The sequence below is a fragment of the Desmodus rotundus genome, chromosome 4, assembly GCF_022682495.2.
Source record: "Desmodus rotundus isolate HL8 chromosome 4, HLdesRot8A.1, whole genome shotgun sequence".
Classification (NCBI taxonomy): domain Eukaryota; kingdom Metazoa; phylum Chordata; class Mammalia; order Chiroptera; family Phyllostomidae; genus Desmodus; species Desmodus rotundus.
The window spans coordinates 767,823-780,103 of record NC_071390.1 but is presented as its reverse complement, the minus strand read 5'-3'; the positions used below and the strand labels follow the sequence as shown (position 1 = coordinate 780,103).

At 65.7% G+C, this 12,281-nt stretch overlaps 1 protein-coding gene across 1 annotated transcript in view; it reads right to left on the bottom strand.

The window, feature by feature from the left end:
• Positions 1 to 1,193: 1,193 nt before the first annotated feature.
• The window catches only part of STK32C (serine/threonine kinase 32C), a 32,365-nt gene continuing 21,277 nt past the window's right edge, over positions 1,194 to 12,281 (bottom strand). Inside the window, exons 2-12 of the mRNA XM_024555426.3 lie at positions 11,492 to 11,547; positions 7,581 to 7,732; positions 6,968 to 7,141; positions 6,171 to 6,208; positions 5,987 to 6,076; positions 5,556 to 5,659; positions 4,898 to 5,014; positions 3,605 to 3,730; positions 3,371 to 3,502; positions 2,717 to 2,784; positions 1,194 to 1,729 (exon numbers count right to left, since the gene is read on the bottom strand). Of these exons, the coding sequence (XP_024411194.3) occupies positions 1,609 to 1,729; positions 2,717 to 2,784; positions 3,371 to 3,502; positions 3,605 to 3,730; positions 4,898 to 5,014; positions 5,556 to 5,659; positions 5,987 to 6,076; positions 6,171 to 6,208; positions 6,968 to 7,141; positions 7,581 to 7,732; positions 11,492 to 11,547 (1,178 nt within the window). The 3' untranslated portion in view covers positions 1,194 to 1,608. The remainder of the gene's footprint in view (positions 1,730 to 2,716; positions 2,785 to 3,370; positions 3,503 to 3,604; positions 3,731 to 4,897; positions 5,015 to 5,555; positions 5,660 to 5,986; positions 6,077 to 6,170; positions 6,209 to 6,967; positions 7,142 to 7,580; positions 7,733 to 11,491; positions 11,548 to 12,281) is intronic.

Below are 12,281 nucleotides of genomic sequence, written 5' to 3'. Positions count from 1 at the left end.
GGGGAGGGAAAGGGGCCTGGGAATGGTGCTCCCGAGCCTGGGCCTGCAGGTTAGGGGCAGCCAGGGGGTCAGAGGGACAGGGACCGACCAGGAAAACTTCCAACCACATCCTGACCAGATGGGCACTGGCCACAGCAGAGGGTGGGGGCTACACGGCCGGGAGCTCACCTCCAGCAAGTTGCTGTCGTCTGAGGCCCTATTCACGGACACATGGCCTGGGCCCCGCCCCACTGGAGGCAGAGAGGCCCAGGGTTCTGATCCAGACCTGAAGCTAGTCTGCCCAGAACCTTCCGGAACAAGGAACTGTTGGGCGGCCTTTGCCTCAGCCTCTTTCTCATAAAAATGGTTCTAGATCTGTACCCCAAGAGTGGAACACCCCCACCCCCCACCCCAGAGCAGACGGTTGTCACTGGGAAGACAAGGGGAAGGTCAGAGGCCCAGAGCAGCCCCCAGTCTGTCCTGCTGGTCCCCCCCAAGTTCAGGGGGCTTCCTCCAGCTGAACGCTTGGCTCAGTGCAGCCCCAGAGCTGATTTGGGGGCTCCACTGAGGCTGACGTCCACGGCACCGTGTCCCCTGCCCGGCGAGAGACTGGGCGATCACGGAGCCAGAAAACCCACATCCCTGCCACCTCAGGGAAACCAGCCCGCTGTCTCCTGGGGTCCCAGAGATGTACATAGATTTACATGTCCATTCAAAACCCCAACCTCACCCCCTCACCTCCCACCTCCAACATTGCCAGGTCTCCACCCAGAACTGTCTGGGGTCTGCCCCACCCTGCAGTGCTGCCCACCTCCGTGCCCTGGCTTCCCCCGAGGGTCACTGGCTGGAGTGCCCCAGGTGGGCACACCCAGCGGTGTTTCCGTGGCGACCACTGTGGGGCAGCAGGACCCCCTCTGTTCGACAGGCTCAGGCTGGACTGGTCCTGGTCCCTTTCCTCCCCTGCCCAGTGGGCACCGCTCCTGCCACGGCCTTCCAGCACCCAGCCCGGGCTGGCGGGCTTGGGGGGCGGAGAGCTCTGCCCAACCCCTGAACAGACGCTCCCTGTGAACCGCAGGACGTGGAAACCCCCGCCCCGAGTGGGCCTGCCGTCATTCTCAGAGGCGGAAGTGTGGAAGTGTACAGACACACCACAGACAGCGCCAGAACACTGTGTTTATAAAATCACCCTTGTCTCCCAGCCCACGACCCTCCCCTTTAATGTACAAGAACTGTGGACCTTGGGCTGCCCCTGAGCTCTGGGGAGTGAGCCACAGACGGCAGGGCTGGTGGCCAGGCCTACGTGCAGCCGAGAGGTGGCGAGAGACGAGAGTGCCTGCCCCGATGTGTGGCCTGGCCTCCGCAGCCTGCCAGCAAGTGAGTCAAGAGGCCACCAGGGAGGACCACCGTCACATGTAATCAGAGTGTCCCGCATGGCGCCGCCCTCCTTGCCCACCACTCGCCCACCGACAGTCTGTTGTCACCAGGCACCTCCGAGAACCCAGTGGCAGCTCAGTGGTCGGGCTGCTCCGGTGGAAATGTGGCCAGGCCAGGGCGGAGGCACCAGCCTCGGTCAGTGCTGGCTCTGGAGTCCCAGTGCAGCCTGAGATCCCCCTGCAGGCCCGCAGGCTCCTAGCTGCTCCCTGCCGAGGGGCAGATGGGGCCACACATGGGTGGGGCGGGGCTCTCCTCACCATCTGCATCCTCGGCCTCCTCGGGAGCAGGCTGGGCAGGGTCCCGGCTCCTCCTCAGCCTGGTGGGAAAGCACCGGGAGGGGTTTGTGTAGCCTCCCCAGCAGCCCAGTGACAGTTGGTCTGAGCACTTCAGAGTGTGCCCCTCAGGGACAGGGCCGGGGACCTTAACACAGACCCGTGCCAGGCATCACCTGCACAGGGGCCCAGCAGGGAGCCCTCAGTGGTGGCTGTGGGGCAGGTCCTGGACAGGCAGGCCAGCAGGTGGGGGCATGGGGCCCAGCAGCGCCTCAGCTGTCCTGGGCCCTGGGGCTGGAAGCAGCAGGGCCAGGGGCCGGGAGCCGAGAGGAGGCCTGGTCAGTGCAGTTCTGGGGTCAGCAATTTTGGGACGGGGCTTTTCAGAGACCTTGGCTGAGCCCCATTCCCACCTAGGCCTCTGGCCTCCAGGATGGTGGCCTGCGTCCTAAACCAGTGCCCACATGCCCTCCCGGTCACTGAAGCAGGGCAGAGCACCACCAAACCTGCTCGTCCTCTTGGCCAGTGCCCAAGGCCACCTCCTGCAGGAGGCCCTTGGTCTCACCCAGCTACTCCTTCCCTGGGCTCCCCCAGTGCTGGGCCTTGTCCCTCCACTGAGGAGGGGTCAGAGCCTTTGTGGCCTCCCTGCCAGCCAGCATGGCCTTTTCGCCCCCCAGTCCCTGGTGCTCAGTGAACGTTGGCTGAGTGGGTGGCTGCTTGAGTGGTGGCCGCCACGCAGGAGGCCATCAGCCCTTCCCAGGAAAGTCCACTGAGTGTCTGCCCGAGGTCCTGGCCACTGGCCCTAGCTTAGGACTAAAAGCTCTGCAGGAGCCCCTCCCTCAGGGGCCTGAGCCAGGACCTGCCTCCCTGCCCCCTAGGGCCAGTGCTCGGACCCCGGGGCCCACTGATGCCATGTGGCTGTTGGGGCTCAGGACTTGTGTGGCCAAGAAAACCTCGGCCCATCCCCCCAACTCCTCTCTGCTCCCATCGCTGCCCACTGGTCCTCCTCACCCCCCCCCCCCCCATGCACTTACTTTTCTCTGTTAAAAATCACAAAGTCTTGCTGGATCACATCAAGGTAGTCCTGAAGGTAGTCATTCTCCTGTTAGTCAGAACAAGGCACAGATGTCAGGTTCCCTCATGCCCTCAGGTGGGGCTCCTTCCACCCTCCCTTCTGCCTCTCCTCCAGCGGTTGCACCTGGGGCTTCTTCTGAAGCCTGAACTCTGCTTTGGCAGCCAGAGCAGCGGGGGTTTGCACCTCCCAGGAGGCTCTCAGCCAGGGATCGGAGGGTTCCCTGGGTGGACACCCAGCCCCCTGCCTCAGTGGACGCTGACGTGGAAGGCAGTGTCCCTGTGACCAGGCCTGGCAGGAAACCACCCGGCTAGGCTCCCTCCCCTCCCCCACTCCTCCTGGGTCCTCCGGGTCGTCTATCACTTGCTCGCAAAATCCCTTCTCCCCGCCTGCTTCCAGAGGTCCTGCCCTGGGCGGGGCAGCACAGCACGGAGGCTGCCCGAGAAGCCCCTTCTCGGGACAGGACCGGGCTGGGTCCCGCACTGACCAGACTAGTGAGGACCCATCACCGGGGCCACGTGGAGTGTGAGCTGGAAGGGGCACAGGACAGTGTGTGCTGGCCGCTCCAGCCACTCTGCCACCAGGCCCAGTCCCCGCCTCCCAAGCCCCCACTCACGGACTGGGAGCTGTCCCTGCTGCTGTCCCGGGACCGGGTCTTGGCCAGCCGTTTCTTCTTCTTGTGCAGGGGCCTGGACTCCAGGATCATCTCCTCCAGCTCGAAGGTGGGGTCGCAGTGCAGGCGGCCTTTCTGTTGGGTGGGAGGGCACAGGTGCAGGGCTCACCTGCGGTCCCGCCCCACGGTCCTGCCCCTCCGCTCTGGCCCCTCCACCCAGCCAGCCTGCAGGCTTACATTGGGCACAAAACCCGGCTCCACATTCTTCTGGATGAGGTCCTCCCACAGCACATGGGCCAGGGAGGGGGTCGCCTGCATGTCCTGGAGGCTGGAGACGCGGTGCTTGGGGTTCACAGTGAGGAGCTGGAAGGAGTCCACGTCAGACTGGGCCGCCCCGATGCCCCTCAGGACCCGGCCCAGCACCCGCCCCGGGAAGAGCTGTCCAGGCCAGAGGCCCAAGGTTAGGACGTGCAGGGTTTCAGGGGTCAGGCAGGCAACCCAGTCAGTACAGGAGTGCAGCCAGGGAAGGGTTTGGGGTGCGAGTGGTCTGGCCCAGCCCGGAGCCCAAGGAGGCAGAGGATGGTCTGCTAAGATTCGCCAGCAGATGGCAGCCTTGGCCTGGCCAAATGCAGGGCCGCCACCTGACCCCAACTACGCCCTCACAGCCCCACGTGGCCCCTGGGGCGCACGTGCTGTCGGACGAGGCTTCCCCAGGTGTGGGGCTCGGTGAGCAGGCCATCCAGACTCCTCACTCGAGCTTCTGGGAGCCAAGGTCCCACCCGGGAACCACCTGGGCAGGTAAGTGCAGCGCTCCGCGGGGCAAAAGCTAGGTTGTGAGGCTCCATGAGGCCCGGGAGAGCCTCTAGCTGCCTGGCTACAGCCTCAAGGTCAAAGGTCTCCGGGCAGCAGCCAGGACTCAGGACTGGGAGCCACTGGGCCCCACCTGTTTGGCACGCTCCCACTCCTGGTCCCGAGGGACCCGTGTCTTTAAAGTGAAGCTCTCCAAGTGGGCAGCTGTGGGGCCAGAGGAGGGACCAGGGCCACAGCCCAGCCCTGCCCTGCCCGAGGGCCGCAAGCTGGAGAGAGCACTGCAGCCCTGTCCCTGACGGCTCTGGGCCCTGGGGGCTGCAGGGGGTCCCAGGGCCTCTCTGCTCGCTCCTGGGGGTGGCTGCCCACCTGCTAGAGGGGAGCAGGGGCAGAGGGGCCAGAGTGCAGTGTGGCGGGCACCCTGTCCCATGCGACCACCCTCCAGCACGTGCGATGCGAGACCCCCACAGGGCTAACTTCTCTGCGTCTAGTTTGGGCGTCCGTCCAGGGGCCAGGGGCTGAGCAGACGGTGCGCAGACAGGCCGGGTGGCTATGGGAGGACAGAGCCGGCGGGGATGGGCAGGGAGCCTGCTGGAGAGGGACTCCAGGCAAATGTGCAGGAGCCAGACGTCTCCGGGAAGCAGGTCTCCACACCACACCTCATCGGGACAGGAGGCCGGCCTGGCAGGGGCCTGGTGGCTCTGTGCCCTGGGCGGGGCTCACCTTCCGCAGCAGTGCCACCGTCTCCTTGGACCAGGAGGGGATGTACTGGACACTCACGGTGCTGAACAGCTGCACCAGGGACTCCACAGCATTGCTCGAGTGGATGTCGTAGGGCCTCTGGGCAGGGAGACAGCGCTGTGCCGGTGCCCTGCCCGAGGCCCCTTGCTCCCCAAAGCCCTGCCCCAGTCAGGCACCAGCTGAGCACGGCCCGCCCTGGGAATTGCCGGGAGGGGATGCGGGTGCGTGGGCTGGCTGCGCCTTCAGTGGGGAACTGACCAGAAGCGGCCGCTGATCCACCCCCAGACCCTGGGCCGAGTGGATGGGCCCCGGAGAGGCTGCCTTTCTCGGGGGCAGGGTCCCTTGGATGCCCCCACTGGAGGATGGGGAGAAGGGCCATTCCAGGCCCAGTGCCCAGGGGCCAGTGCACAGGCCTGGCCACCGCCCAGAAACCACAGCACTCCCGCCGCTGCCCGGGCACTGTGTGCCCACCCAGGGCAGGGGCGGCTAACAGCATGTGTCCCCGCTGAGGGAGAGCGCAGGTGTCTCTGGGAGCCAGGGCGGGGCAGCTTCCCCCCCACCCCCCCACCCCCGCCCCAGGCCACCCTGGGGGCACAGCCAGCTTGGGGCCCGGGGCGCTGAGCCCAAGGTGCCGCCGTACCCATCCACGCAGCAGTTCATAGGCCATCACCCCCACCGACCACCAGTCCACCTCGAAGGAGTAGCCAGTGCCGCCGTTGACGAAAGACTGGAAGATCTCCGGAGCTTTCCAGAAAGGGAAGGAGAGGCTGAGCATCCCTGACCTGGGGCTGGGGCCCAAGACCAGGCTGCCACCAGCGCTGACGGGGACGCTGCCCTCAGCTGTGGTCCTTCCCCACAGACAGCCTGGTCCACAGGCAGGTCCCACTGCCTGCGGTGTGCACCGGGGGTGTCGCACCCATAACCCTCTCACACGTCACTTATTCACCCGCACGGACAAAACACGGCTGTCCTTCACTCCGACAGCGGTGCACCTGTAGGAAGTGACCAGCCCACTGGCCACAGGCCACTGTGAGACGGTGGGCTGGCGGGTGTGGGCGGGGCTGTGCTCACCCATGTACGGCTTGGTCCCGGCCAGTGCGGTGGCCCTCTCCCCGTCCTTTATGATGGTGGCGATGTTGAAATCGGTCAGGTGTGCGTGTCCTGGGAGGAGAGAGGACAGGGAGGCTCTCCAAGGACCAGAGACGCATGTCAAGGGCAGGGCGCTCGTTACCTCTGACCTCAAGCCCCTGCTCACCTCGCTCATCCAGCAGAATGTTGTCGGGCTTGACGTCTCTGCAGAAAGAGCAAGAAGTGGAGAGACCTTTCCTGTTCGTGCCCCATGACCCCTGGCAGGGCTGGGCGCTCCCCCGCAGAAGGCCTGACATGGGCCCTGGTAAGGCTCAAGGGCTCAAGGCCCCCCCACCTGGCAACACGCGGACGTAGCCTGCAGACCGGCCATCCTGGTCCCTGGGAGGGCCGCCTCCAGCCCCACCTTCTGGACCAGGCGGACAGCACAGAAAAGCCCAGCCCTGGGCACAGAGGGAGCCAAAGCCCCCCAAGGCAGAAGCAGTCCCCCCGGTAGACCCTCTCTCCCAGAGCCTGGGCTGGGGCTGGGCAGGCCCGCTTCCCGGGCACGGAGCCACTATCGTGTGTCTCAACAGCACAGGGGAGCAGAGGCCGCTGGGGTGGAGATGCTGGGATCAAGGCCGTTGACTCCATGGCAGACCACACCGTGGGCTTCTGTCCTGTGAACACGCCTCTGGCTCCCTCGTTCTACCCGCTTTCAGCTGATGTCGGTACGAGTTTGAATCCCCAGGCTCAGGGCAGGTGGGCAAATGGGGCCCTGCAGTCCCCCTGACCAGGCAAAGGCCACCCCGACACGGCCAGGCCCCGGAGTCCCCGAGACCCAAGGGCTCTGTGTGCCGGCCCCAGGTGGGGCCGCTGGGGGAGGGCCCAACACTGCCTGGGCAGCTCTGCAGGGGAGTGTGAGGCAGAGCTGCCGGAGGGTGGCGCCCCGCAGCGCGTCCCGCCGCCCTGCACAGGCGAGCACACCTGTGGATGATGTGCTGCCCACGCAGGTAGTCCAGGGCCAGCGCCAGCTCGCAGATGTACAGCCGCACGGTGTCCTCGGAGAACTGCACGTTCTGCTGCAGGTGGTAGCGCAGGTCGCCGCCCAGCAGCAGGTCCACCACCATGAACATGTCCTCCTCGTCCTGGAAGGAGTACCTGCGGGGGGAGGGCCTGGCACATGGACGGCAGGGGCTGCCCAGCATCCATGGGGGGCCGTCTGTGAGCATGTTGGGAAGCACCGCCCCCCACCCCCACCCACACCCCTGGGGAAACTGGGGGGGTGATAAGGAGGACCCCGTGCCGGGGCACTCCCAGGGGAAAGGAGGGTGACCTTCTGCGGCCTGCAGGTCCCCATCTCCTGGGGCGGGTCTGGGGGTCCCTTTTGTGGAGGAAACTCAGCCCCCAAACTTTCTGCCAGGAACTCGTAGGTCCCAGGCCTCCTTTGTGGGAAAGCTGGGTGTCCTGCAGGTGGGGGACCCTCACAAACGTAGGGTGGCATGGACACCCCACGGCTGGCGGCCTGGGGCGGGGGGCTGGGAGTGAACGGGGAGAGGGAGGGCGGCTGGGCGCCGCGGTGCCCGGTGGGCAGGCGCACCAGAGGTTCACCAGGAAGATGTGTTCCAGCCCCTGCAGGATCTCCAGCTCCCGGAACACATTCCGGACCTCGTCCCGCTCGATGCACTGCCGCTTGCTCACGTACTTCATGGCGTACATCTTCCCCGTGTCCCGCTTCTGCACGATGCACACCTGCGGGCACGGGGGGGGGGGGGGGGGGGGGGAAGGGGGGGGAGTGGCCGGAGGCGCCTCTCTGGAGGGCCATGTCTCCCCCGCACAGGCGCCTCCCCTGAGCAGGCAGGACCCAGCCCACCTGGGCTGGAGCCCACACCCCTCCCCAGCCATGACCCGGGCAGACGGCGGCGCCACTGTCCACTCCCACATCCCCTCCAGGGGCTCGGAGCAGCAACTGGCTCACAGGGGTGTTGGGGGACAAACGAGGGGCCCCCTGGCCAGAGCCCCTGAGTGCGGCAGCTGCTGTTCGCAAATCCCCGTGCCTCCCGGCTGACCGGCCCCCGCCCTGCGCTCCGGCCCCCCAGCTGCGCTGCTCTGTGGATCGGCTGTGCAGGCTCTGCTCCCACAGACAGTGGCCGAAAGGACCAGGGTGAGGAGCTGAGCAGCACGGGACTCCGAGGGGCACCGGCTGCACTCCCTCGCGGCCAAGGAAATTCAGTCCGACCCAGGATCGAGGGCGGTGCACAAGGTCGCAGGGTCAAGGAGCCCGCGCTGTGCCCCCTCTCCAGTCGTGGTGAGACCTCCCAAGGACAGGTCACGCAGAGCCATTTCTTAGGTTCCCAGCGTCTTCAAGGAGCAGGGGCTGGGGGCAGTTCCGGAACTGCCTGGTCATCAGTGTCTCTGGCACACCTGCTGGGTCCAGCCCTGGGGGGCGAGCATCTCCGCTGGCCTGGGACAGAACGCTGGGGCAAAGGAGCGTTCTCCCGGAGACGTCCATCCCGCTGCCACTTTAACGAGGCCTTCCTGCAGCCTTAGCGTCCAACCACCTTGTGGACACGAGCAGGTGAGCTCAGAGGAGAGTCCCACGACCACGACGACGCGTATACCAAGCCCAGGTGGCCCGCTGCGCTGCTTTCCGTGAGCAACGCCCACAGGGTGTACCCAGGGTGGGTGCCGCCTGGAGTCGAGCGGGCCGAGAAGGGCTCTGTGCGGGGACTGGGGCTGCGGCTTCCGTAATGCCGCCATGAGGGTGTGTGGTGATGCATGCCGACACAGAGCCCCAGATCATCCAGTCCTGCCCCACGGAGGGGAGCCAGCCCGGTGGCTGTGCACTTGGGGTTCTGGACACAGTCTGCTGGCAGCTTCTCTCAGCCCCGAGTGTCCCCACTTCACCCAGGCACAGTGGCCTTCCTGTCCTCCGTGAGCCACAGCGGCTGTTTGCCAGGCAGCACCCTGCATGCCACTGCCCCCCGCCCCTGCCCCAGCCATGCCACGGGCCTCACACAGGCACAGCTGGCGGGGATATGCCCACAGCTCCAGGGGGCCCTCTGCCACAGCTCAGGGGTCCGCACAGGCCACCGAGAACCCCCAAAGCCCTGCCTCAAACTGCCTCGGCCCAGAGAGGTCCCTGCCCAGGGACACGGGGCTTGGCTTTGGACCTGCGTGATGTCTGGTCTTGGCCGAGAGAGCCAAGGACCCTCCTGGTTTCCCTTTGAGGACTGAGCTGCGGCTGGGGTGGGACCAGGCCTGCAGGGGCTCTGCTCCCCGCACCCTCCACACTCTAGTGCATGGCATTTAGAAGCCCTGGGGTTTGGTGCCATCGCGCTTAGAAGGACCCTGGGTGCTGCACACCAGGCAGGCGGTGTTCACCAAAGGGGTGTGGGAGCCAGCCAGCAGCAATTCAGACTCCCGGCAGAAAGCAGGCGACCCCAGAAGCCAATTCCTCAAACAAAATTGGCCTCAGCTTTCTGAGCCGCTTCCTCTGGTCATCAGCTTAAGCCCCGCGAAGAGGAAGTGGAACTCGATCCAAATGGGAAGAGCAGTAAGCCCTGCTGATCGCAGCCCCCAGGCCTTTGGGGGTTTCCTTGTGAAACACTGTGGCCACCGGCCACAGACCGCATTGCTATGCGTGGCTGCGTTTTTGCCGAAGGCTGCTGGCGGTGAGTTTTACAGGTGACTCACCCCAAGATCTTTTTTTCCCTCAGTAATGTTTGCTCCCCAGAAAACACCTGAGAGCAGGCACTCAACACCTCCGACATAGTAAGGGAACTGCCTCCACATGCCGGGCAGCTTCTGTAGCCGCCAGAGGGGCAGAGGTGGCCCGAGGCCCCGGCCCTGCACTGTCAGCAGCCCCAGACTGGGACGGCCCCGAGACAGTGCAGCTCCTAAGAAAGGGGCCCGTCTCGCAGGCAGCGGGGACAGATCAGAGTGAGGGGCCGCATGGCTCCTCACCCCCACGGCTGGTGACCTGCCTCCTTCTGACCCTCCCACCCCCGGGTGGCTCTTCTCCCAAAGGTCCCGCCCCATGTGCCCCTTGGTTCCTCAGGGTGAGCTCATGCAGGCCTTGGTGCCATCATGGCCCCAGCGTGTCCCCGGCCCAGACCTGCCTTCCACCCTCTTAACCAGCTGGCCTCCCTGGAAGCCATGGTGGGGTGGCCTTCTGGGGAGCTGATGTCCTTACTTGGGCAGGCAGCCCTCAGAGACAGCACCCAATCCCAGAGTGGCCGCACCTCTGCGTGTCCATCAGGGAGAGGAGGGAGGGCCTGTTGGGGTTTCCCAGTGCTACGGGGCTGCGCCCGGGCCGTGGCCCATGGGCTACAGTAGCCACGGGATGGCCATGCCCCTGGCGAGAAGGGCAGGAGGCCGCAGCCGTGAGAATGACAGGCTGCAGTGGTGTCACCCAAAACTGCGTCTGCAACAATCACACAGTCGGGTCACGTGTCACGAGAGAGGCTTGGGGTCTGCTGCCTCCTTCCCGCAGTGACTTTGGGGGCTCGGCAGAGACGGCCTGGCGGAAGGACTCACTGGTCCAGCTCATAGGTCACCTGGGTATGCGGTGTGCAGCTGCAGCCCCAGGGGGCCCTAAACACACAGTGTCCCTGCAGTTCACCCCCGAGTGAGCTGCGGGCCTCCCAGGGACACGGAGCAGCCGGAGCTCGGGCTGCAGGCACCCGCCCAGCCAGCCTCCTGGGGGGGAGCCCACGTGTCCCATGCCAACCCGCTCCGGCCCTAGCGGGGCCTCCGTCTGACACACCATTGGTCAGAAACCAGCCTCAGGGGCTCGGAGACACGGTGACTGCAGGGAGGGAGGCAGGCCCGGAGGCAGGCCCCGTCTGTGGCAGCTTTTGTGTCTCATCTCAGTCCTGCTTTGTGACCCAGTGAAACGAGGTGAGTGGTAGCGTTCGAGTCCCCTGCGATCCCTCTCAGCGGCCCAGAGATCAAAGCAGCAGCGTCTGGACACCTGTATGGGGGGCTTATCTGTGGAGCCCCCCACCCTCGTGGCTGAAAATAACCTGTCCTCCCAGAAGCAGTCCCTTTACAACAGATCCGTCCGGGCAGTGTCCAGGGGCTGACTGTGACCTTTGCAGAGGGCGTTTAGCCTCCTGGAGCTATAATTGCCCCTGATCTCTCGATGTAACAGGGCAGCCGTTACGGGAGGTCGAGAGAAGACGGCAGAGCAGAGGAGTGGGCTCGGAGCCGGCCCATGTGGGGGCAGGAGGATAGGGCCGCGTGGCTGCCCCAGGGCCAGGACACCACTCCACTGACAGCAAGGGGGTGTCGGGGCTCCGGCCCCACACAGCCTGGCAGCTGTGCAGGCTGCACGCTCTGCTCCGTGACCCCCACACACCTGGGCTGACACCCCAGCACCTGTGAGCTCAGAGACAGCTGTTGTGCCCTCGGCGCACCCCCCACCCTCAGCGGCAGACGCAGGTGGGCTGAGGAGATGGCTATGCAACACCACGGCCCCGCCCTGGCCCCTCCCGGGCGCCACCTTACCTTGCCGAAGCTGCCCTTCCCGATGGCCCGCAGGATCTGGAAGTGGTCGAAGTTCACTGTAGACGAAACAGAAGAACATCAGGTGAGTTGGCAAGAAGGCCTTGCGCCACCATCTGCTCCCACTGCAGCCGCCCCCAGGCTCCCAGAGGGTCAGGCTAGGCGCCGGCTGCAGGCTGAGCTCCAGCTCCTGTGCAAAGCGGGGCGGCCAGAGCCAAGGAGAGGGGTAGGGCCTGGGGGCTGTGCAGCCCCCGACTTCCTGGGCTCTTTGTGGGCAAGGCCAGGCCGCCCCACCTGCAGACAGAATGGCATGAATGGGGCCCCTCAGCTTCAGTCCCAGGTGCCCAGTGAAGCCCTCTCCCCAGGAAGCTGGTCCCAGCCAACAAAGACCCATAAACAGGAGGCCCTGGGCCTTCTGGGGCTGCCAGAGCTTCAGAGGCAGACCTCGGCCTCCTGCTGAGCCTCCTGGGTCACTGGATGTTTTGGGGGGCAGCCTGCACCAGCCCGGGATTAATCCCCGGAACCCCACCTCTCCGAGGGCTGGTCTACCGGCCCGTGAGAAACCGCCCGAGTTCTTATTTCTGCCGACTTTATGGACAGAGCTGGACGGGGAGCCCCTCCTGGAGAAAGGGGGCCTTGCAAATGGCTGCTTCCTTGCCCCGTCACACACAGTGCTCGGCCCAGCCCCTGTTAGTCCCGGAGGAGGGGACGGGCTTCAAACAAGCCCTGCAGGCTCCAGGCTCCATTCGGAACTGGCGCCTGCTCTGCACACCGGAGACAGGGAGACAGGGCC